This window comes from Ambystoma mexicanum, chromosome 1q, assembly GCF_040938575.1.
Source record: "Ambystoma mexicanum isolate Mex_15411 chromosome 1q, UKY_AmexF1_1, whole genome shotgun sequence".
NCBI lineage: Eukaryota > Metazoa > Chordata > Amphibia > Caudata > Ambystomatidae > Ambystoma > Ambystoma mexicanum.
Window position 1 is genome coordinate 629,042,786 of NC_090922.1, and position 21,786 is coordinate 629,064,571.

The 21,786-nt window shown below is 51.8% G+C and overlaps 1 protein-coding gene across 5 annotated transcripts in view; it reads right to left on the bottom strand.

The window, feature by feature from the left end:
• Nucleotides 1-21,786, bottom strand: part of SUCO (SUN domain containing ossification factor) — a 1,613,753-nt gene that overhangs the window by 527,923 nt on the left and 1,064,044 nt on the right. For all 5 annotated transcript variants that reach the window (XM_069641200.1, XM_069641197.1, XM_069641195.1 and 2 more), the window contains one exon: nucleotides 20,978-21,065. In XM_069641200.1, the coding sequence (XP_069497301.1) occupies nucleotides 20,978-21,065 (88 nt within the window). The remainder of the gene's footprint in view (nucleotides 1-20,977; nucleotides 21,066-21,786) is intronic.

The window sequence follows — 21,786 nt, forward strand, 5'->3', positions numbered from 1 at the left end:
ACAACGGTACAGGGATTTTGTTGCGGGCCTTCTGGCCGAAAGCAACACCTCCATCACGTCTTTGGGGAGGTCCCAATCCTTATACCTCAACCTTTCAGATACCAAGCATGAAGGCTGAGGGACTTGACCTCAGGATGGAGAACCCGACTCCCCTCCCGTGAGAGCAGATTGTCTCGGTAGGGAAGACGGCATGGAAGGCAGATGGACATGTCTAGAAGGTCCAGGTACCACGCTCTCCTGGCCCATGCCGGAGCAATGAGGATCATTCGGGAACCGAACCTCCGTAACCTGCACAAAACTTGCGGAATGACGGGGACTGGAGGAAACGCGTACAGCAGTGGGAAGGACCACTCCACTACGAACGCGTCCCCTAAGGCTCCTCTTGGAGGAAATTCCCGCGAGCAGAATCTTTCGCACTTGTGAGAGACCATGCTCTGCCTGCTCAGAGCGTCCACCGCCGCGTTTTCGTCTCCGGCCAGATGAACTGCAGAGATCGAATTTTCCTGCTGGATGGCCCAGAACCAGAGCTGCATCGCCTCTCTGCACAGTGGGAGTGACCCTGCCCCCCCCTTTTTGTTGAGGTAGTGCATTGTCACTGTATTCTCCGTCATAATCAGGACATTTTTCCCCCGCACAGACGGCAGAAAAGCCTTCAGGGCTAGCCTGACAGCCCGCAGCTCTAACAGATTGATGTGGAGTCTGGACTCCGACGGAGACCAATGACCGCTGACTCAACTCGTTGGCATGAGCTCCCCATCCCGTAAGGGATGCGTCCGTCACGATCGTCACCTCCGGCCAGGGTAGCCAAAATGGTGCACCCCTCATCAGATTGCCTTCGACGGCCCACCACAGAAGATCCTGGGCGACCGAGGGCGGCACCAGAACGGGATCCGACATCCTGCTGGAGGACTGCGACCACTGCATCTTGAAAGTCCACTGCAGAGATCCCATCCGCAGCCTGGCCTCTGGCACCAGTAGAATGCAGGATGCAATGAGGCCGAGCAACATCAAGAACTTGAACGCCGGGAGACTCTGGGCACGTTGACTCTTGTCCACCATCTGCCGAATGTGATGAGCCCTCACCTGGGGAGGTGAACACAGCCCCACGGATGTGTCGAGCACTGCTCCGATGTACTGGAGCCGTTGGGTAGGTGTCAAATGAGACTTCTTTAAGTTGAGGGAGAAGCCCAGCTTGTGAAGGGAGAGGCAGGTGACGGACAGATGATCCAGGGCTTGCTCGGGGGAGCACGCCCTGATCAACCAATCGTCCAGGTAGGGGTAGACGTGAATTCCCCCCTTTCCTGAGATACGCTGCCACCACCACCATTAGCTTGGTGAAGACCCTCGGGCGGAGGTCAATCCGAACGGCAGGACCCGAAACTGAAAATGCGAGTCGCCAACCGCGAACCTCAGGTACGTCCTGTGCTTGGGATGAATCGGCACATGAAAGTAAGCATCCTTGAGGTCGAGAGACACCAACCAATCCTGAAGTTGAAGGACCTGGAGGACTTGAGAAAGAGTAACCATTGTGAACTTGTCCTTCCTGAGGAGCTTGTTCAAACCACGCAAGTCCATGATGGGTCTCAAACCCCCGTCTGTTTTCGGGATAAAAAAATATGTGGAATACCATCCCTTGTTCCTATCCGCTCCAGGTACCAGTTCTATGGTGCCTTTCTCCAGCAGGGATAGGATTTCCTGCGCAAGGAGCGGATCCGGACACTTCAAAGAGAGCTCCCCCGATGGATTGTCATGAGGCCTCTGCTGGAAAGGAAGACAGTAGCCGAGGGCTATGATCGCCAGAACCCACACATCTGAAGTAATGGCACGCCATTATATAAGATACTGCGCAAGCCTTCCTCCAACCGGCGAGCCATAGCCTCATGACTGAGCGGAAGCGGCTGCGGCAGTGCCTGAGGTCAAGGAGGCAACTGCCCAAGCGGCTTTGGCACCCCGAGTACCTTGCTTTCCACCTCTGGTACTCCTACGTTGGCCCCTTTGACTGGCAGCCCCCCTCGATCTACCAAAGGAAGAGTAGCATCGAAAGGAACCTCCCCTCCATTGCTGTCCCCTAGGACGAAAAGGCAGAGGTTGACGTACTGCAGCACTCAACGACTTCGCTGCAGCTTTGGAGCTCTGCAACCTCTCAAGGCTCTCGTCAGCCTTGCTGCCAAAACGATGGACACCATCAAAGGGCATGTTGAGAAGCCGGGACTGTACATCAGGAGCAAACCCCGACTTCCTCAACCACGCAAATCTGCGCATCATGGTGCTCGCTGCCATGGACCGTCTGACACAGTCTGCCACGTCCAGACCCGACTGAACGGATAAACACATGGCATCCTTGCCATCTTGAACGAGGGCCAGAAAACCATCCCGTTCCTCCCCTTCGGGAATATGTTCAGCCGCCAAAGATACACAATTCCACAGAGTGTGAGTGAATCCTGCCAAGGCACAAACGGAGTTGGCTGCCTTTAAAGCCATACCCCCAGATGAAAATACTTACTTCGTCCAACCGTCAAAGCGCTTGTCATCCCTATCCGGAGGGATGGTAGGGTACGCAGTCTGCTTTGCTGGGGCCATAGCCGCTTGCACCACCAAACTCTCCGGAGTGGGGTGCCTAGACAAGTAGCAGGGTCGTCACTGGCTGGACGGTATTTTTTCGGTAGCGACTTATTCACTACCGGGAGACTCTCCGGAGCAGTCCAAGCCGCCGCCACCCTTCTCTGTAAGGCCATACGAAATGGCAGCACCGGGTCAGTGGGTGGACTTTGGTCCAATATATCTGTCTGGTCATCCTGCAGAAAATCCACAGGTGGAGCAGACCACCCCAAGTACTCAGTCACCCTCGACATGAGACGCCTGTATGAGGACTCAGCATGTGTACCAGGCTCAGACCTGCCAAACTCAACCTCCGGAGAGTTGTCCAGACCACTGGCGGCATGCAAGGACTGACGCAGGGCTTCCATCTGGCTGTGACCAGACAATAGGTCATCAGGAACCTCAGGAGGTACAAACCCCTCCTCATCTGACCCTTATTCCACCTCTGAAATGTAATCCAAAGGCTGGAATAAATCCACTCTGGATGAGGGTACAGTAAAAGGCTCAAATACAGGCCTCACTGACTTACTGAGGGCCTTCCTCTGCGTTTCCACAGCCCTCCGGGGCACCTCCGGTAAATCCTTCTCAAAAGGCGTCGAGGGCGCCGATGGAATGGGCGTCGACGTCGACCGAGGCGCCGACGACTTCGACAACGGCTTAGAGGCCGGAGCCCCGAGCGTGTCCTTCGATGGCCTCGGCGCCGACAACTTACTCGGAGCCTCGAGAGAGAGTCCCTCGACGGACATGGCGCCGACGGCGTCGATGCCTTCTTAGAAGGCCTCACAGGCTCCAACGGTCTCAACAGCGTCGAGGACCGGGACCTGGACCTGGCACGGCTATGGCGATCAACCTTGTCCACTCGGGACCTCGACGGCTTCCGATGATCGTGCCGACCGCCCGAGCCCGAAGGCGTGCGAGCAGTGGCTCTAGCTCGCTCCTTGCCAGCTTCTCTCGAAGGCGCGGACGGAACGGTGCCCTGCGATTCGAAAATCGCCATCATCTCCTTGCGGAATGCGTCCCATTCCGCCGGCGATGAATGCTTGGTGGGACAAGCTACCCGCCGTCTGGTGGAGTCCTCTGACGAGGACGGGGAAGGCGAGCGGTGACGGTGCTTCCGCGAATGCCTAGAAGAGGCAGAGGAATGGCGGGAACCACTCCGGGACCGAGACCCCCTGGACTTACGCCGACGCAGAGAGTCGCCCCTCGAATCGTCGGTCGAAAGTCCAGCGACTGGAACCCTACCTACAGACAACGGTACCCTAAGGCTCTGTCCTCAGCCCTTTCCTATTCTCTCTTTACACCTCCCTTCTCACCCCTATCATTTCTTCCTGTGGAATTTCTCACCATTTCTATACCGATGACACCCAGCTTTTCCTTTCCTTCTCTTCCTTCACTCCTGACCTCCACCTTAATCTCTCTTCCTGTCTTACTGCCATTAAAAACTGGATGTCATCCCACTTTCTCTCTCTCAACACTGATAAGACTGAAGTCTTCTTTCACCCCAACACACTTCACCCTCCCTCTCCCCCTCCCCCTCCTTTTATTCACCCCCCCTCTTCTAATCGTCCCATCTCTGCCCATGCTCTCAATCTAGGCCTTCACTTTGACTCCTCCATCTCCTTTACCCACCATATTTCTCTTCCCTCTTGCGCCTGTCGCTACCACCTCTTCAATATTCGTAAAGTCTGTTCCTCTCTAACCTTCCATGCCACAAAACTTTTAATCTCCTCCCTCATCTTCTCTCATCTTTTCTATTGTTCTACTCTCCTCTTTGGACTCCCTGCTTCTCACCTTGCCCCCCTCAAATCCCTCTACCACTCTGCCATCCGTACCCTTTGTCTTCTCACTCCTCACAACTCCATTTCCTCTTTGCTTTCTTAATTTGGCTGGCTTCCCTTTCACTCCCAACTTAAATTTCACTTCCTCTGTCTTGTCTTTAAATCTCTTCATGATCTTGCTCCCCCCATCTTTCCTCTCTCCTTTCATTTTACCCTCCCTCACGCTCCATCCGATCTCTTCCTACTCACTGTTCCCCCGTCCCCATGTGCCTCGTCTCGTTTCTGCTCCTTTCAGTTCCTTGCCCCCCTACACTGGAATGCTCTACCTCTTTCTATCCGCTCCATCGCCACCTATTCCTCCTTCCGTGCTTCCTTGAAATCTCTTCTTCTCCATTCCACACCCTGACACCCCTCATCCCTTCCTTTCATCTCTCACTCCCCTCATGTCTTCCCCTACTTACCTCTCCCAACCTGCTCCATTTCTTCTCATGCTTCCTCTCCTTCACTTGCATCTTCATTCTAATCCCCATCCTGTCTCCCTAACCTCTCCCCTTTCTTCACCCCCACCCCCTCTTTTTCTCGTTTATTATCATAGGTAAATTGTTCTACATACTGTTTTACTAGTTGGATTCATGTTTTGCAATTTGCTTCTATTGTTATCTTCTACGTATTCTTGCTGTTATAATGTAAAGCGCTATATAAACATAATAAATACAAATCTTTCACATACATATGCGCGTAGGAAGCAAGGCGTGCGCCTGAGGAAAACTGGCACCATTGCAGGGGCAGACGGAGACTGCAGCTTTATGCCTGAGGGCAGGGCAACCAGACATCCGTTCGAAACCAAGTCCAACATAGCCAGTACTGAACCCATAGGTGGGTGGTCTCATGCGGGATCCCTACTGGCTCTTCCAAGCATGGTGGGCCTCATGGGTGAAGCCAAAGACAAGTCCAAAGCCATCAGTACTGGGGCCCTGGTGAAAACATTGAGCATCTTCAGCCAGAATTCTTCCATTTCTTCCAGGGTGGAGGATTGGGTAGAAAATAGTACCTGGAGATCGGAATCCTCAGAGGAATGCTTAGAGCAGCTGTGAGACCTATTGTAGCACTGCTTTTTATTCTTCCAGGTTCAGTATCCATACACTTTTTGTCCCTTTTGCCCTGCTTGTGGCAAAAGGTGAGGTTTTGCAGCATGCTTCCGTGGGATCCTATGGTACATGGATTGGCACAACCCACAATCCTGGTGGTCAAGTTTCTCCCCCGAGTAGTATAAACATTTCCTTTGTGTGGTCAGGGCCAGACATCGATCATTCAAAATCTGTGCAGGACTGGATGTCCCAGGCCAGGATTAGGCATGATGCAGATGCAGCTAATGTAGCAGGAAGAGGGACAAACAAAATGACCAAAGCACAAGCAGAAATCTTGTGCCATGGCGATTATAGAGCATGCAGTACTCTAAATGGCATTCTACTGCAAAATGAAAAAGTGTGCAGGACTGCTAAAAAGGAAACCGTACAAAAGGATCTGCTGACACCAGCTTCTCTTGGACACATCAAGTTAGTAACCAAAAAGTTACCAATAACAAAGCTACAGGGACAGCGTCCTATCACAATTCGCTGTTAGGTGATATGTGCAGGAAATACTTCCAATGTATTCCTTCGTACCACAGACTCCTCATCTTTGATAGCCATCTCCCAGCGCAGCTGTTCTTCTGAAACATTTCCACCACCAAGGGTGGTAGCGTGGCTCTGCGTCAGCTCTACCCAACACCTCTTTGTGTCCCGTGCCGGATAGGATGTTGGTACCTGTGTATATAAAGGAGCTGCGCCCTGTGACCTTAGTTCCTTCTTTACGCACACTCTCCTTGCTTTAGGAACACTGCTTCTTTGACGTTTTCTCATTTCTTTGACGATATGACAAATCTGATTAAGTCTTCAACGTTCAAACCCTGTGTCAACTGCGGCCATAAAATGTCATTTTTCGGATTCCCACTATATTTGTTGCGTCTTGGTGAGGGACACAACACGCAGGACTGCATGTCTTGTCAGTCGATGCACACCAAGGTGCTTCAGGAATGGGAGACAAAGCTATTCCCCTTCCTCCACAAGAAGAGGTGCCAACGGACGCGTTTGAGGGCACCCATCATGGAACACAGCACAGAAGAAGGGTCACTTTTTAGCAAGGACAGGGAAAAGAAGCATTGGAAGAGTTCTCATTCTTCAGGTAGGCACCAATGTTCTTCCTCTTTGAAGAAGAGGAGTCATCACTCCAGGGAATCCTCGGTGTGGATACTCCACAAGTACCATTACACAACCAATCCTCTACCCCCGAGGACTGGAGAGGCCTCCAGGCGCAAAATGCTTGACATCTCTGCAACAGCCCTGGCTGCTTCGGCCTCATCCAAGTGCACCACGCTTGGATGAGCCAGCAGAGACACAGATTTATCACACTGCCATACGCCCTCTGCTGTGACCGTCTAAGATCCCATCTTAAGGTTACATCGATCCATCTACAGATGTAGCTCCTCCAAGCTGGAATATTCCTCCATGCCGCCAACCGGCACAGCCAGCGCTGGATTTCACTATGCCATGCTCCCTTGGGGCACATATATCTCATCTTGGAGACATTTATGACGAGGAAAGGGACCCCATCCCCTTTCGTATAGATCCCCTCCAACCTAGGGAAGTTAGGGACTTCCTACAGGAGGTCTTTGGTGATCAAGGGACCTGGTGAATCTTGTGGCTGACTCGCAGAATGTCATTGGCCTGGACACCTCGCCAGAATGGGACATGCTCCATGCTCCTACTCCTGGCAAGCCTCAAGCAGCTTGTCAGTGTTTTATTGCCAAGGTGGTGGCTATCTTGGACTTCTATGCACCCTCTCACCCAAGGTTCAGTATAAGTTCACTGATATTCTGGACTATGGTCCGAAAAAGGAGACACTACTGCCTTTCAATCAGGCGGTTGAAGCTCCTGACAGATCTTGCTAGAAGCACAGACTGGCTCCCTCAGGCCCACTCACCTGCCTGCCCATGCATCGCCAGAAAGCTTGGTGGTTCTGGCTAATAGAGCAAACCTGAAAACAACCTCTTTCCGATCTGTCTCCTGAGCCAGAAGCTGGATGCTTGGGGTAGAAAGGTTTTTGGTTCGATTAGCATTGGCCTGTGGTGTGTTAACATATATTGTGCTCTGGCTAAATACTCCATTTGGGGTTTGGTCTGTCATCTCGGAGGCAGTGGAACACATCCCCGAAGGGGACATAATGGAAGAATTCGAGGCTTCATCCAGGACGGCAAAGAGGCTGCTCACCAAATCCTCCAATCAGGCCTGGATAATGCACGTAGCGTAGCCAGATCAATGGCTACCAGCAGGGTCTTGAGGTGATACTCCTGGCTACGTGTGTCAGGTTTTGTCCTGGAAAACCCTCTGGACATGCCCTTTGAAAGCAGCAACCTGTTTGGCACAAAGTCAGATGAATCCATCAAGAAATTCCAGGCTTCGAAGGCACCTGCAAAGTCTATGGGGCTGGCAGTCCAGCAACAACAACCTGTAAGTCCCCTGGGCAGAGGCAGGGGTTTTCACCTTTTTACCACCAACGCCCATAGGGGAGGGGACAAGACCCCTTCGGTTAGCAGGTCCAGCGTAGTAACAAGGATCAGGGTCAATGGGTCCGCAGGAGAGGCACTTCAGCCTGCACTCTGTCCGCCACTACCCCAGGTGCAAAGCCTCTTTTAATCCGACTTCCACTACCTGTCCCCTGTGGGAGGCAGCATATCCCACTTTGGTGAGGAATAGATGCTTACCGTTTCTGATGCTTGGGCCTTATATATCATTCACCAGGGATACTGTGTCCCTTTCGCTCATCGCGCTCAAGACCATCTGCCGGTACTTGCTTCTGGTTCTGCTTACTGGAGGAGGCCCATTAGCTTCTGACAAGAGGGGTCATAGACCAGGTGCCATACTCAGAATGGGGCAAGGGTTGGTATGCCACCTATTTTCTGGTTCCTAAGAAAGACATGGGACTACATCTCATCCTAAGGCTTCTGAACTTGTACTTGCGCAAGGACAATTTCAAGATGGTCTCCATAACCCAGGACCTGCAGGATTTGCTGGTTCTTCAGGATATGTAATTTCACTTGCCCATTCACATGAAGCACAGGAAGTTCCTGAGATCCAAAGTAGGACACAAGCACTACCAATTCAAGGTAAAGCCATTCAGCCTTTCTTCGGTGCACAGGGTGTTTACCAAGCTGAACTTGAGAAAAGTCTCAGGTTTCGCCACCCCAGAACCCCAGGCCCCTCCACCCCCCCCGATTCATCGAGTGGTCTTGGACAATCTCCTGGGCTGGGCCTTCCTGCCCGAGAACAGAGTGGCAAACATCTCCAAGATGGTTCAGGACTTCAAATCACAGGAAAAGGTTCTGCCTCAGCTTTTCTGTGCTTGCTGCGTCTCATAGCCACCATGTTGTGCCAAAAGGTACCATGAGATATGTTCAGTGGCTTCCGAGTTGCCAGTGGTCTATGTTTCAGAGACAGACATCAGATCTTCTGGTCTTGAAGAGAGTATTCAGAATCCTGGACAGGTGGTCTCAGAAAGACAACCTACTGACAGGGATGTTTCGACAAGCTTGGTCCCAACTGACTCTAGTCATGAATGCATGCCTGAAGGGCAGGAGCACTCACCTCCGCGACCTCACAGTGAGCGACTGGAGGTCCCCATCTGAGTGCAGGGAGCACATCAATTTACTTGAGTTGAGAGGGATCTGGCTGGAGCTGGTCTCTATCTTCCCCTCTGCAGGGGCAAGACTTTATTGGTCCTAACCTGCAACACAGTGGCCATGCATTACCTCAACAAACTGGTTGGTGTGGGCTCTTCACCTCTGTGCACAGAAGCAATGCGGTTGTGGTTATGTGCTCCGGAGAACAGCGTGTCCCTGACAGTAGCCCTGACGGTGGCTCAACTAGACGTTAAAGAGAACCTGTTGGTGGATGCCCTAAGCAGGCAGTCTTCGGCCTCCAATGACTCAGAGCTCTGCCAGGCACTCCACACTGGAAGTAAAGAGGTCCACTTGAGAACAAAAGTGCAGGTGGTCCTGTTCCAGGGAATGTCACCCTCCGGGAGCTTTGAACATGCCTTGACAGTAGATGGAACAAGTTACTTACCTGTAACTGTTGTTCTCCAGCATGGGTCTGGCATGGATTCACATGCTCATGAATTCCCCGTCAGGCTGGGAATCCTCGGTAAAGAAAAAATCAGTATCAGTTTCGTTTCTGATCTGTCTTTCTTGGTAGTAACCAATTACTCATCTCTGGGTCATACTGCCCCAAGCCAATGACTGCCCTATCCCTAAGCCCCGCCTCTGGCAGCCATCCTCAGATTTGGTAGCACGCTCATGAATAAAAGAATACATAGCAGTATACACATGCACAATCACGGGAGGTGGCAACAGGCTCAACATTAAGCAATACAACAACTCAACATTAAGCATCTCTTACCTCCTCACCAGGCTCACCTTAAGCGAACAGGTTGCGCAGCACTGCTTGGCCGACCCTGAACTCCTCCCTGGAGTCCCGATCGACGCAGTAGAATCTTGTGAAGGTGTGCGACGACCTCCACGTAGCAGCCCTGCAGATGTCCAGCAGGGGCACACCAGACAGGAACGCCATGGTAGCAGCGATCGCTCTGGTCGAATGGGCTCTCGGACGACCGTGCAGCGGTCGGTTTGCCAACCGGTGACAATGCATGATGCAGCCGGAGAGCCATCTGGAAATGGAAGTCTTCGAGAGAGCCTTCCCTTGATTCACAGACCCAAAGTTCACAAACAATTGTGACATCTTCCGAAAACTCCTCGTGCGGTCCACGTAGAACTTCAGCGCTCTAGCTACATCCAGCGAGTGCAAAGTCCTCCCGGCCGGCGTCAAAGGTGACGGGAAGAAAACTGGTAACACCAATGGCTCGTTGAGGTGGAAGTCTAACGGCACCTTGGGCATGAAGGAGGGGTGCGTCCTCAGCACCACCCTCGTGTCATGAAAAGTCAAGTATGGAGGCTTGCAAGATAGGGCCTGAATCTCTCCCACTCGTTGTGCAGAGGTGACGGCCACGAGGAACGCTGTCTTCCATGACAGGAACTTCAAAGGCGCCGAATACATAGGCTCGAATGGGGCTCCCATGAGCCTGGTCAGCACCACATTAAGTTCCCACGCAGGGGCAGGAGCCTTCACCGGCGGGAATGATCAGAATAGTCCCTTCATAAATTCCTTCACCAGGCGATGAGACCACAAGGACGCCCGTCCTGTAGCCCTGGTATATCGGGAGATGGCGGCCAGATGTATTTTTATGGAGGCGTGAGCCAGTCCAGCTTTGGTCAGAGACAGTAGGTACGGCAGCACTTGAGGGGCCGTAATCTGCAGAGGGTTAATCTTCTGTGCACGGCACCAGACAGAGAACCTCTTCCATTTATGACCGTAACACTTGAGAGTTGAGGACGCCCTGGCCTTTGCAAGAACCTCTCTGCAATCAGCCGGGATATCGTACCCTCCAAACTCTAGTGCTGCAGGAGCCAGGCCTGCAAGTTCAGCGACTGTGGGTTGTGATGGAGAATGGCGCCTCCTTCTCTGTAGAGAAGATCCGCGTCCGCCGGCAGCCTGACTGGCGGGGACGTTGACAAGTCCAGAAGGTCCGGGAACCAGATCTGCCTCGGCCACGCCAGTGTGACGAGGATCATCCTGCACCTAGACTTCTTGAGCTGGTTGATGAGGCGGAGCAGCAACGGCAATGGAGGGAACGCGTATAGAAACAGGCCATCCCAAGGGAACGAGAAAGCATCGCCCATGCTCCTCGGCTGTGGGAACCTGCTGGCGAACCTCTGGCACTTGCGAACAGGTCGGTCTGGGGTTTGGAAGAGACGATCCACCTGATCCTGGCACAGTTTCCACTCATGGCACGAGCGCAGCTCCCTGCTGAGTGAGTCGGCAATGGTGTTTTTTATTCCTGCCAGGTGGAAGGGAACCAGAAACATCCCCTGGGCGACGGCCCAGTGCCACAGATCCTGGGCCTCCTTGGATAGGGCTGGGGATCTGGTGCCTCCTTGCTTCCGTATATAGAACATTGTGGTGGTGTTGTCGGTGAAGATCCTCACCACTTTCCCCTTGAGGGACGGAAAGGAACGACTTGAGAGCCCAGAACACTGCACGGAGCTCCAGAATGTTGATGTGGAGAGACCTCTCCTCTGGAAGCCAAAGGCCTCTTGAGTGGAGGTCTCCGGTGTGGGCCCCCCAACCCTCCAGAGAGGCGTCCGTCGTCACCGTCTCCTGAAACGCCGGGATTTGAAATTCCGTGCCTGTCGTGAGGTGAGCACGGATGCCCCTCCATAAGATCACCCGACGGAACTCCTCGTTGAGAGGGATCCTCTCCTCGAAACAGCCCATCGCCTGAAACCAGCGGGCGTCGAGGAACTCCTGTAGCGGACGCATCCGAAGTCTGCAAAGGGGTACAAGATAGATTCATGAGGACATCATCCCGAGGAGGGTCTTGATGGACCTCACCCTGGCCACATCCATGGCTAGCAGGCGCCGCACCTTGCCCAGGATGGTCTTGGTCCTCTCCTCTGAAGGGGAGGCCAATTGCCCCACTGTATCGAGCTTCACTCCCAGAAACAGTGCTATCTGCGATGGAACTAGGTGGGATTTGGGGTAGTTGATGGCGAACCCCAGCTGCGTGAGCAACCGGACGGTCCTCGCCGTGTGTTCGACGGTGAGTTCCCTTGTCCTTGCCCGGATTAGCCAGTCGTCCAGGTAGGGATAAACGTGGATCCCCTGCAGGCGCAGCCGCGCCGCCACTGGTGCCAGGCACTTGGTGAAAACCCTGGGTGCCGACTTTAATCCGAACGGTAGGGCTCTGAATTGGTAGTGGCGTCCCTGAACCACGAACCTGAGGAACTTCCTGTGCCCTTTTAGAATAGGGATGTGGAAGTAAGCATCCTCCAGGTCCCAAGACGACAGGAAGTCGTCTTCCTCCAGCTCTCCCAGCACGTGCTGGAGGGTGACCATCCTGAATTTCTGCGCCTTGATGTACTTGTTTAAGCGACGCAGGTCCAGCATGGGGTGCCAACCGCCTGTCTTCTTCCTGACGAGGAAGTACCTCGACTACACTCCGGAGCCCCGGAGCCTCCTGGGGACGAGCTCGATGGCACCTTTCTTGAGCATCGCCCTTACCTCCAACAGCAGTTGAGGGACATGATTTTCCTTCCTGTCCACGGGAGGAAAGCGAGGGTACTTCTTTTGGAATTCCAGCGAGTGCCCGTTGGCCAGGGTGTCCAACACCCAACGGTCGGTGGAGATGGACTCCCACACGCTGACGAACTTTGTCAGCTTGCCTCCCACCGGGGTGCTTCGGTGGGGGCCCGACAACACGGCCGGGTCAGTCTTGCTTGGAGTCGGCCTGGCGACAACGGCGGGATCCCCCTTACTTGCCGCGACCTCTGTAGGCCTCCTGGGAAGAGGAGCGGGCCGCCTGGCGGTAAGTGGAGGAGCCACCGCTGGAACCTTTGGAGGCACCCTGTCTGCCTCCGGAGCTCCGAAAGGGCCGTCGCTGTTGAAGCACCCCTAAGGCCCGGGCCGTCTCCGAGTCGGTCTTGGTGGCCTGTAGAGACTCGTCCACTGCCTTACCAAAGAGGTTGTTGCCGTCGAACGGCATGTCCAACACCCTGGTCTGGACGTCCTGGCGAAAGGCTGTCGCCTTGAGCCATCCTCGTCGTCGGAGGCAAACTCTGTTGCCCAGTTGGCGAAATCCGGTATCGACAATGTCCGTTGCCACCGTTATGGCGTGATCCGACGCCACCTTGCCTTCCTGCAGAATTTCTAGGGCCTCTGCCCTTTTGTCATCAGGAAGGAAATCTAGCAGGGGAGCTATCTTGAACCAGAGCTCCCTGTCGTAGCGGGCCACGATCGCTAAGGCATTGCCCGCCTTAATCGTCGTCGCCGCCGACGAGATGACTCGTCGTCCCATAGAGTCTAACTTCTTGCCCTCACTGTCCGGCGGGGAAGTGGAAGTTGAAGCCGCCGTGCCCGCTGCCTTCTTCTTAGCTGCTGCCGAGACGACAGAGTCCGGCGTGGGCTGGGCCCTGAGGCACAAGGGGGCGGCATCGGGGACTCGGTACTTCTTCTCGTACCTGTCCCTCTTGGCGGGTGTCGTGGAAGGGTTCTTGAGGACAGCAAGCCCCTCGTCCCAGATGTCGTAGAGTAAAGGCACCGCGAGGACCGTCTTCCTCTTGGCCTCTCGTCGTCGGTACAGAAACCCCTCCTTTTTCTGTTCTTCAGGGCAGAGCTTGAAGAGCTCGGATGCCCTGGTTATCATGGTGTTTAAAGAGCCAACCTTGTCGGCTGGAGACGCCCGCGGAGGGGTGGGGGGGTTCGGGCGACGACGGGATGTCCGCTGTGTCATCGCCGCCATCATCTTCCATCCCCGTCGCTGTATCCGTCACCGTATGCTCTCTAGGGTCCGGCGAGGGGGATGAGGGGTTCACCGGTCTCGCAGGCACGAAGGGCGGAGCGGGGTGGACTCTCCTCCGCTTGTTTGGAGGGCTTCCCGACGGGCCTGGTTCTGGCTCCTCCGTCGGGGTGCGTGGTAATCTCGTCCTTATCTCGGTACATAAGGATTGGATTGCCAACAAAATGGCCGCCGAGCTATCCTGGGGCTCGGGCAATGGCTGTGACGGACGGGATGGCCGCTCCACTGGGCCCTGTTCGTCATCATCGTCGCTATATTCGATCACATCAGCAGGGACCGTCCCCTGGGATCGAACCTTCTCAAACCGCTCGTTGAGGCTTATGAACCTCTCGTTGAGGCCTATGGACCTTTCGTTGAAGCCCTTCTCGATTTCCACCAGTTCCTCCCCAGAGGCTGATTCCAAGTCTGTAATGGCCACCGGCACCCCCCCCCCCCTCTTTTTCAGCCAGGGGCTTCACGGGGGTCTTAGCGATGGGCTGGAAAGGGGATTCCCTCCGCGGTGGCAGGGATATCTGGGCCGTTTCCACTGGCATAGTCTCAGCCGGCTCCACCAGGGTCGCAGCGACCACTTCGGTAGAGGCCTTAGCCGGGTGGATCAAAGCCCTCACCACCTTAGGTGCGTCCTGGGCCTTCGCCTTGGGGGGAGGGTCAGCGCCTCGCTCCCCCTTCGAGATCGACCGGGTCTGCTCCAGAGGCCTACCTGGGTTCTCGGACTTCCTCTTCCCCGAACCAGAGCGCTGGCTCGTGGTCGAACGTGCCGGGGAAGTAGCGCTGTGCCTGGCAACCGAAGAGCCCGACCTTTCGGCGCTCCCGGTGCCCGCGGACTCGCAGTGCTTGGAGTTCTGTTGGGCCCCCGTCGCCGGGGCACCCTCACAGGACTTAGAAGGCCGCTCAGACGACTTCTTCGCCATCTCACCTGCTGTGCCCTTCTCCAGCCAGGTGGCGAGGCGGGAACGACGATCTTGTTTGGTCCGTTCCGAAAGGTTCTTGCAGAACGCACAGTCTTTCTCCACGTGCGTCTTGTCCTCATGAAGGCAGTAGAGACATTGCGAATGCTCGTCCTCCTTGAAAACGTTATATAATCCGCATCCAGGGCAGTTCCTGAATAGCTTGGATCCGGGCGTCGAGCTTCCCTTCCCCTGGGCCATGTCCGTTGAGGTAGCCCGCAGATCTTACGGAATCCTCCAAGAAGTGTAAACTCGACGAAAACTTCACCCTTGAGGGGCGTAGAAGAATTCCGAAACGGGTCCCCGTTATCGGAAGTAGAAACGGTGGAGCTTGAGGCTCGATTAAACAGAAAAAATTAGAAAATCTCCTGAAAAAGTGCGAAAACGCAGCAAACACCCGAGAGCTAAAGCACGAGGACACCCAACACTTGAGAGTGCAGTACAAATCTGAGGATGGCTGCCAGAGGCGGGGCTTAGGGAGAGGGCAGTCATTGGCTGGAGGCAGTATGACCCTGAGATCAGTGATTGGTTACTACTAAGAAAGACAGATCAGAAACGAAACTGATACTGATTTTTTTCTTTACCGAGGATTCCCAGCCTGACGACGGGGAATTCATGAGCATGTGAATCCATGCCAGAATACCATGCTGGAGAAGGGGCCTTCTATCTGCTCTATACATTCCCACCAATTCCTAACCACTCGCTTCTCCAGAGTCTGTTCAGGTTCCATTTGATCTTGATCGCTCCGGACTGGGCCTGCAGAACGTGGTACCCATAGTTGCTGGACATAGCCTGCTACAGAAAACAGACTTCCTCTCCTGCTCAGAGATGTGGGTTCTGCACCTGTACATCTGCAAAACCAAAAAGGTAATGGTTGGAAGGTTTAGACTTAATCTTAACCATGGGCACAGCTCTGGGCAAACCTCCAGATCATCGTTTTTCAGCCTGCCAAGCGACTACAGAAGGGGAAAGACCATATGCAAATCAGGCTTGGTCCCACCCCAAAAGACGCAATCTAGCTTGAACTGCTAGGTCACATCCCTTCTGCATGAGACCACAAGCATCCCCAGACATGTTTTGGCCTCATTGGGTGTCAGCTCTGGTCAACCCTCAAGAATTCTAAACCTTCCAGCCATCACCTTTTGGTTTTGCTTTTGTCACCCCATACCTCTGCAGCCTGAACCTTCATGCTTGGCTGCTGAAAGGTTGAGGTATAAGGAATGGGATTTGTCATAGGATGTTCTGGATGTGCTACTACTGCTCGAAAGCCTGTCACCATAACCCAATTATGACTGTAGGGGGGATACGTTGTTGCTTGGTGACGGGAGAGGGATCTGGACCCTTTTGTGTGTTCCACTTCATCTGTTTTGAATGTTCTGCTGTGGCCCGGACGTGCCTGCAGATTGGCACTGTGAAGGAGTATCATGCTACCATTTTGGACTTCAAGAGCACTCGGGAGGTGGTCTCCTTTTTCACAATCCCCTAGAGTCATGCAATTCGAGAGGGGTGTTTGTAATATGTTTCCTCCACGCCAGTTTGTTACAGCATGGGATTTAAATTGTGAACATATCAAATGGGCTCGCCATTCTTGTTCGTTAAGATTACTCACCCTTGAGGTGACTTTCCTGGTCACCATCACTTCTGCTAGACAGTTGAAAAAGATCCACACATTGTCAGTTAAACCCCCCTGGGTTTTCTCTAAAGAAAAGAGTGAGACCACCTTTCCTTCAGAAGCTGATCTCTCATTTTTATCTCTCAAAAGACCCAACTTCTTGCCTTATTTCCTCCGCCCCATCCTTCCATGGCAGAGGAACGATTCCATCAGGTTGCCCCAGTGTGGGCGCCCTCAGCTGCCATGTCTCTCAGACGAGAGAGGCCAGGAAAGATGTCCACATTTTCTTTGGCTATGTTGGTTCCCATGCTGGCAGGGCTGTGCCTAAACAGACCCTGTCAAGGTGGATCAATCTCTCTCATAATGCTATGATCTGCCAGGTCTGAAGGTCTTCTCACGGCACACTCCTCCAGAAGACTGGCCGCCACATTGTCTCTGAAACGTGGAGTCCCAGTTACGGACATTTGACATAGAAGCTACGTCTGGTTGCTTGCACACGTTCGCTAAACATTACTGCTTAGATTCTATGTGTGGTCAGGACGCTCGTTTTGGCACAGATGTTCTTCAGAGTTTTCTCACTTAGGTGTTGTCCTCGTTATCCTCCCTCCTCCAGGTCTGCGTACTGCTTTGGGAGTGCATCAAAGATGACAAATCTGTGGAAGGAAAGAACCCATTAGAAGAAAGAATTACTCCCCTCTCTGTAATATGCTTTCTGATGGATGTTCTGCCAGCAGATTTCTCATCGCCCTCCCCACCAGCCCATCTTGGTGGCGAGCTGGTACACCATGATTCTGCAGTCCATCAGCTTCAGATTGCTTGGAAAAAAGGGTGGAACAAAGGTCACAGGGGGTTGGGGGGCTGGTATTTCAGCGCCTCTATATATATTTTCCCCTTATGTCATATTTGAGTGTGTAGATGCTTTGAACGGAGTCGCACTGCACTCCTCGGTAAAGTTACCTTAGAGCAGCTCTGCTGGTAGATGGAGATCAAAGATGAGGAATCCATAGGGGGAGGGGGGACATCAATCAGGAAGAACACTGCCAAGAGTTAGGTAATTTGTTCTTCTCCTGCACAGATAGCCAGAGGGACTGTTCAGTGCCCCCAAAACAAAGATGACCATAACCAGGCCAGTAAGTTAATTAGATTTTAATGGCCTTCTAAGTTCAAAACCAGTTCAGAACAATAGCAGAAAGTTGGGTGTCCCATTGATGTCTATGGAGCAAAAGCAACAAAGAGGACATCTTTCACAACAGTCCTGGTGGGTGCACATCACAGGGGAGAAAGGTTTCAAGTTTTTCCCTACCTGAATGACTGGATCAATCGAGTTCACACTCCAGACCTGATGTGAGCCCACCTGCACCACATCCATCATCTACTCCAAAAATTAGTGATGCTCACTGAACTTCAAGAAGTTAAATTTCATGCCATCCTAGTCCTTTCACTTCATTGGGGGTGGTTCTGGACTTTCGTTCGGGTAGGGCCTTCTATCCCAAGTAATGGGTGGCAAGCATTTTGCAGATGGTTTGTCTCTTCCATACCCAGAATCTAATCCCAAAGTCAGTTGTCCTTCGTCTTCTCGGCCTCAAGGAATCCTGTGTGTTCATAGTACTAGAGGCCCGGTTACACATGCGGTTGCTTGGGTGGCTGCTTCAACGTACCTGGCCTCAGTTTCAAGATGACTTGTCAGACCGGTTTTAGGTCTTCAACAGAGTATCGCAGGACTTTCTGTGGTGGGTTAAAGGGGACAATGTTCTGAGAGGACAGTCTCTGCGGCAGCCATGCACACAACTCGCAGTGGTCGCAGATGCTTCACTGAAAGGCTGTGGTGCTCACCCGAATGATCTGACATTGACTGGGCTGTGATCCCCTGCCGATGCATGGAAGCATGTTAACAAACTGGTGTTAAGTCTGTCAAAAATGGCTCTGACAGTTTTGCTTTGTTCTGTGCAACACAGGTTAGCTCCGATTCTAACAGACCACACATGGCCATGCAACACCACAACATGCAAGATTGTGCGGGGAAGTGATGAGACTGTGAATCTGGTCTCTGAAATATGACATCTCTGTTGCCAGCCCATCTTGCTGGTACAGAGAACTTGGTTGCAGATGCATTTAACAGGCAGATGTCTACATCTTACTCATGGGAGTTCTGAACGAGATCTTCGCTCTTTGGAGGAACCACTCAGTTGTACCTCTTCCCCTCCATTGTCAACAGGACATGCAAGTGGATCTGCTTCAAGTAGTTGCCCTCCCACCCCCCAGATCTTTGGGGCGCATTGATTGCAGAGTGAAACTTCAATTTCCCCAGTTTGTTCCTTCTGTTTTTCATTCCACTGATTCACCGATTTGACTGCAGAAGTTCAGGTCCACATGATCTTGATTGCCCCAGACTGGGCCTGGGGGACATGATACCCACTACACTCAGATCATGTCCATTTGTCCTGCTGTTAACCTCCCGGTAATAGTAGACCTGTTCTCCAAGTTGGAGGACAGGGTCCTCCACTCAATCCTCAGCAGCCTCAGCCTTCATGCATGGATACTGAAAGGCTAAGGTATAAGAAATGGGATTTATTTGACAGTGTGCGGGATGTATATATTTCTGCCAGGAGGCACGCCACCACGTCCATCTATGTCTGAAGGTGGTGTATGTTTTCGTATTAATGTCAAGAAAGAGTTCATGAACGTTTGGTCTGCCTGAACTCCTGCATCCTTGACTTTCTGCTCTCTTTGGCCTAGCCGAGCCCTAACACTGGCACTCTGAAAGGGTTCTTAGCCATTATTTCGGTCTTTAAGAGGACTCCTAAGCATGACTAATTCTTCAGCAGCCCCACTGTTATGCAATGTTTGTGGGGACCATCTAATCTGTATCCACCACACCCATCTTATTGTTCCTGAATGGGATTTGAATCTTGTTTTGACTTTCCTTATGGCGGGTCCTGTTATTTGAGCTTGCTCACAGCTGATGATTTTCCTGGTTGCGATCACTGCCACTTGCTGGGTGACTGTGCTCCAGGCTCTTTCTGGGAAACCTCCTTGTATCGTCTTTGATCTATAAGGAGAAAGTGACTACGGGTGAAATCGACTTTTCCTGAAGGCCATTTCTATCTCTCTCAGAAGATTCTTCTTCCTCTTATCTACGCTTGCCTTAACCAGCTGAGGTAAAGTAGAGCTTTCACCATCTATCGCAGAGAGGATTGACAGCCACAATGTTTCAACAAGGGACTTAATGAAGATTGAATTTGTATTTATTTATTTATAAAGCACACCAGGCCCGAGGGCATCCGGGCGCATCACTTAGGTTACAACAAAGTATATATTGGTTACACTGGAGCTCATGGAGGGTGGGCTGTTAGACGATAAGCTGGTTCGTCCTCTACCTTTCAGAATGCTACAATCTGTCCAGTCTTGGGGCCATTCAGTTAGATGTATGACATCTACACCTGGCCGGTGTATGTCCGTTTTTGATTTTATGGGTGGTGCTGGGTGAGCAATTGGGCATCGGTGTGCAACAAAACTGGTGTGTCACAGCAATCTTGGAAAGAGCTGATTTTGGATAAAAATCATCTTGGGATTCAGCACCCCCGGTGTAAAGTCCAGTCAGGGAGGCAACCCCCAACATTTTTAGCCATTATGTTGAAATGGTCAAGTGGTATTGTTTGTATTTTCTCTCGGTGCATGGTCGAGGGGCTCCACAGTGTGGTTGATGGAGTTACACCTGAACAGCACCTCAGAGTCCTGGTGGAGCTGGTCAAAAAAATATACTCCGGAGCCTGATGGGGTTGAAGCGAGGAGCACATACTATGAGGCGCAAACATGCACGCTAAGATCTGTTCCCAGGCACTGTAGGCAAAGGGCCCGGGGGCAACATTGCAGTAATGATTAAGTGCCAGGCACATCATAATCAGCTTTGGCGGTCTGTCACCAAGATTCTGCAAAATGACTAGCAGCTCATGAAGCCAGAAGACTTCCAAGGAGATAGCTATAAAACTCAAAACAATGAAGTTCAAAAATTACAGCACCTGCAAAAGAAGGTTCTATGTGTTAAAATCGCAGCAAAAATGGGCGTTTACACACAAAATCACGGCAAAAAGGCAGTGGTTTTGCTGCTGCAATCCATGTAATGGATGCAGGGGACACCCCCGCAACACCCGCTCCCCTTAAATGGTATAATGGGTACACCTTTACCCGGTCAAACCACAGCATTATTTCCGCGAATTATTTATTTATGTTTTAGTTTTTTTTAAAAAAAGAAATGTATTTTTTATTTTTACAGACATCATTTTTGCTGCTATGTTATTAATGCACATCCAAAAGAAGTACCTAAAGAACAGTTTTGTATAAATGGCTGTATGTAGACCTGCATGGCAAGCAAAACCTTGCATCTGATGATCATTTAAGCCTGGACTGGGGATAATATTAGAGAGAGTGATACAAGAGATGTGACTGTTTGGTACAAGCTTGAAGAAAACCACTGCTGCCCTTTCCCAAAGATTGAGTAAAATTAAAAAAAAATTACAAGTAGAAAATATGATTACCTGCTCCTCTGCTATTCTTGCTGTGTTCTGAAGTTTTATTATTGTTTTATTGAAAGCTTTCTGCATTTCATCCATCTGCTTCCGATACCTTAATGACAAGAATGCATGCGTCACATTAGGTTAAAAAAAAAAATACTTCAACAGAACTAAGAAACAACTACCTGCTGTACATAACAAATATTTAGTTTGGAAGGTTTCCTGTACCACCCACACAAAAGGCTGCATATGAAATTACACCCAAACACGCCTGCCAAAGAAAGAGGAAAGTGCAGGAGAGTGAGCAGACATGGAAGAAAGGAGATAAGGGCAGAGGAGGTTAAGTGGTTTGAGCAAGTGGAAAAGGGGGGAGTACGCCGGGAGGGGTGCAACCCTAACATGGAGGGTTGGGGCTGGAGGGGCCAGGGTATGAGAAGAAGACATGCTGTAGGAAGCAAGTTAAGGGCGGTACTTGGCATAGAAGTTCAGGGGGTGAAACCCTTCGATGAAAGGGGAGTATTCTATCACAGTAATCAATGGCAAAGCTCACTGGTGCACTGCTCATGAATCCACTTCCCCAACCATTTAACAAAGCAGACTCTTACAAACAGAACCAGATAATTACAGGTATTACGCTATACACAATGGATTGAAATGGGGTTATGTATTTCGTTAAACTTGTACACAGCAGAATTTGAGATTAATTTATTATACCACTTATTTTGGGTGAAACAGCCATTCTGGATTTAAAACATATGCATTTGCACACAGCTCTTAATATAACAGTGATTACTTTCATAATCTGAATTTAGAACTGAATCCGAAGAGAAAGA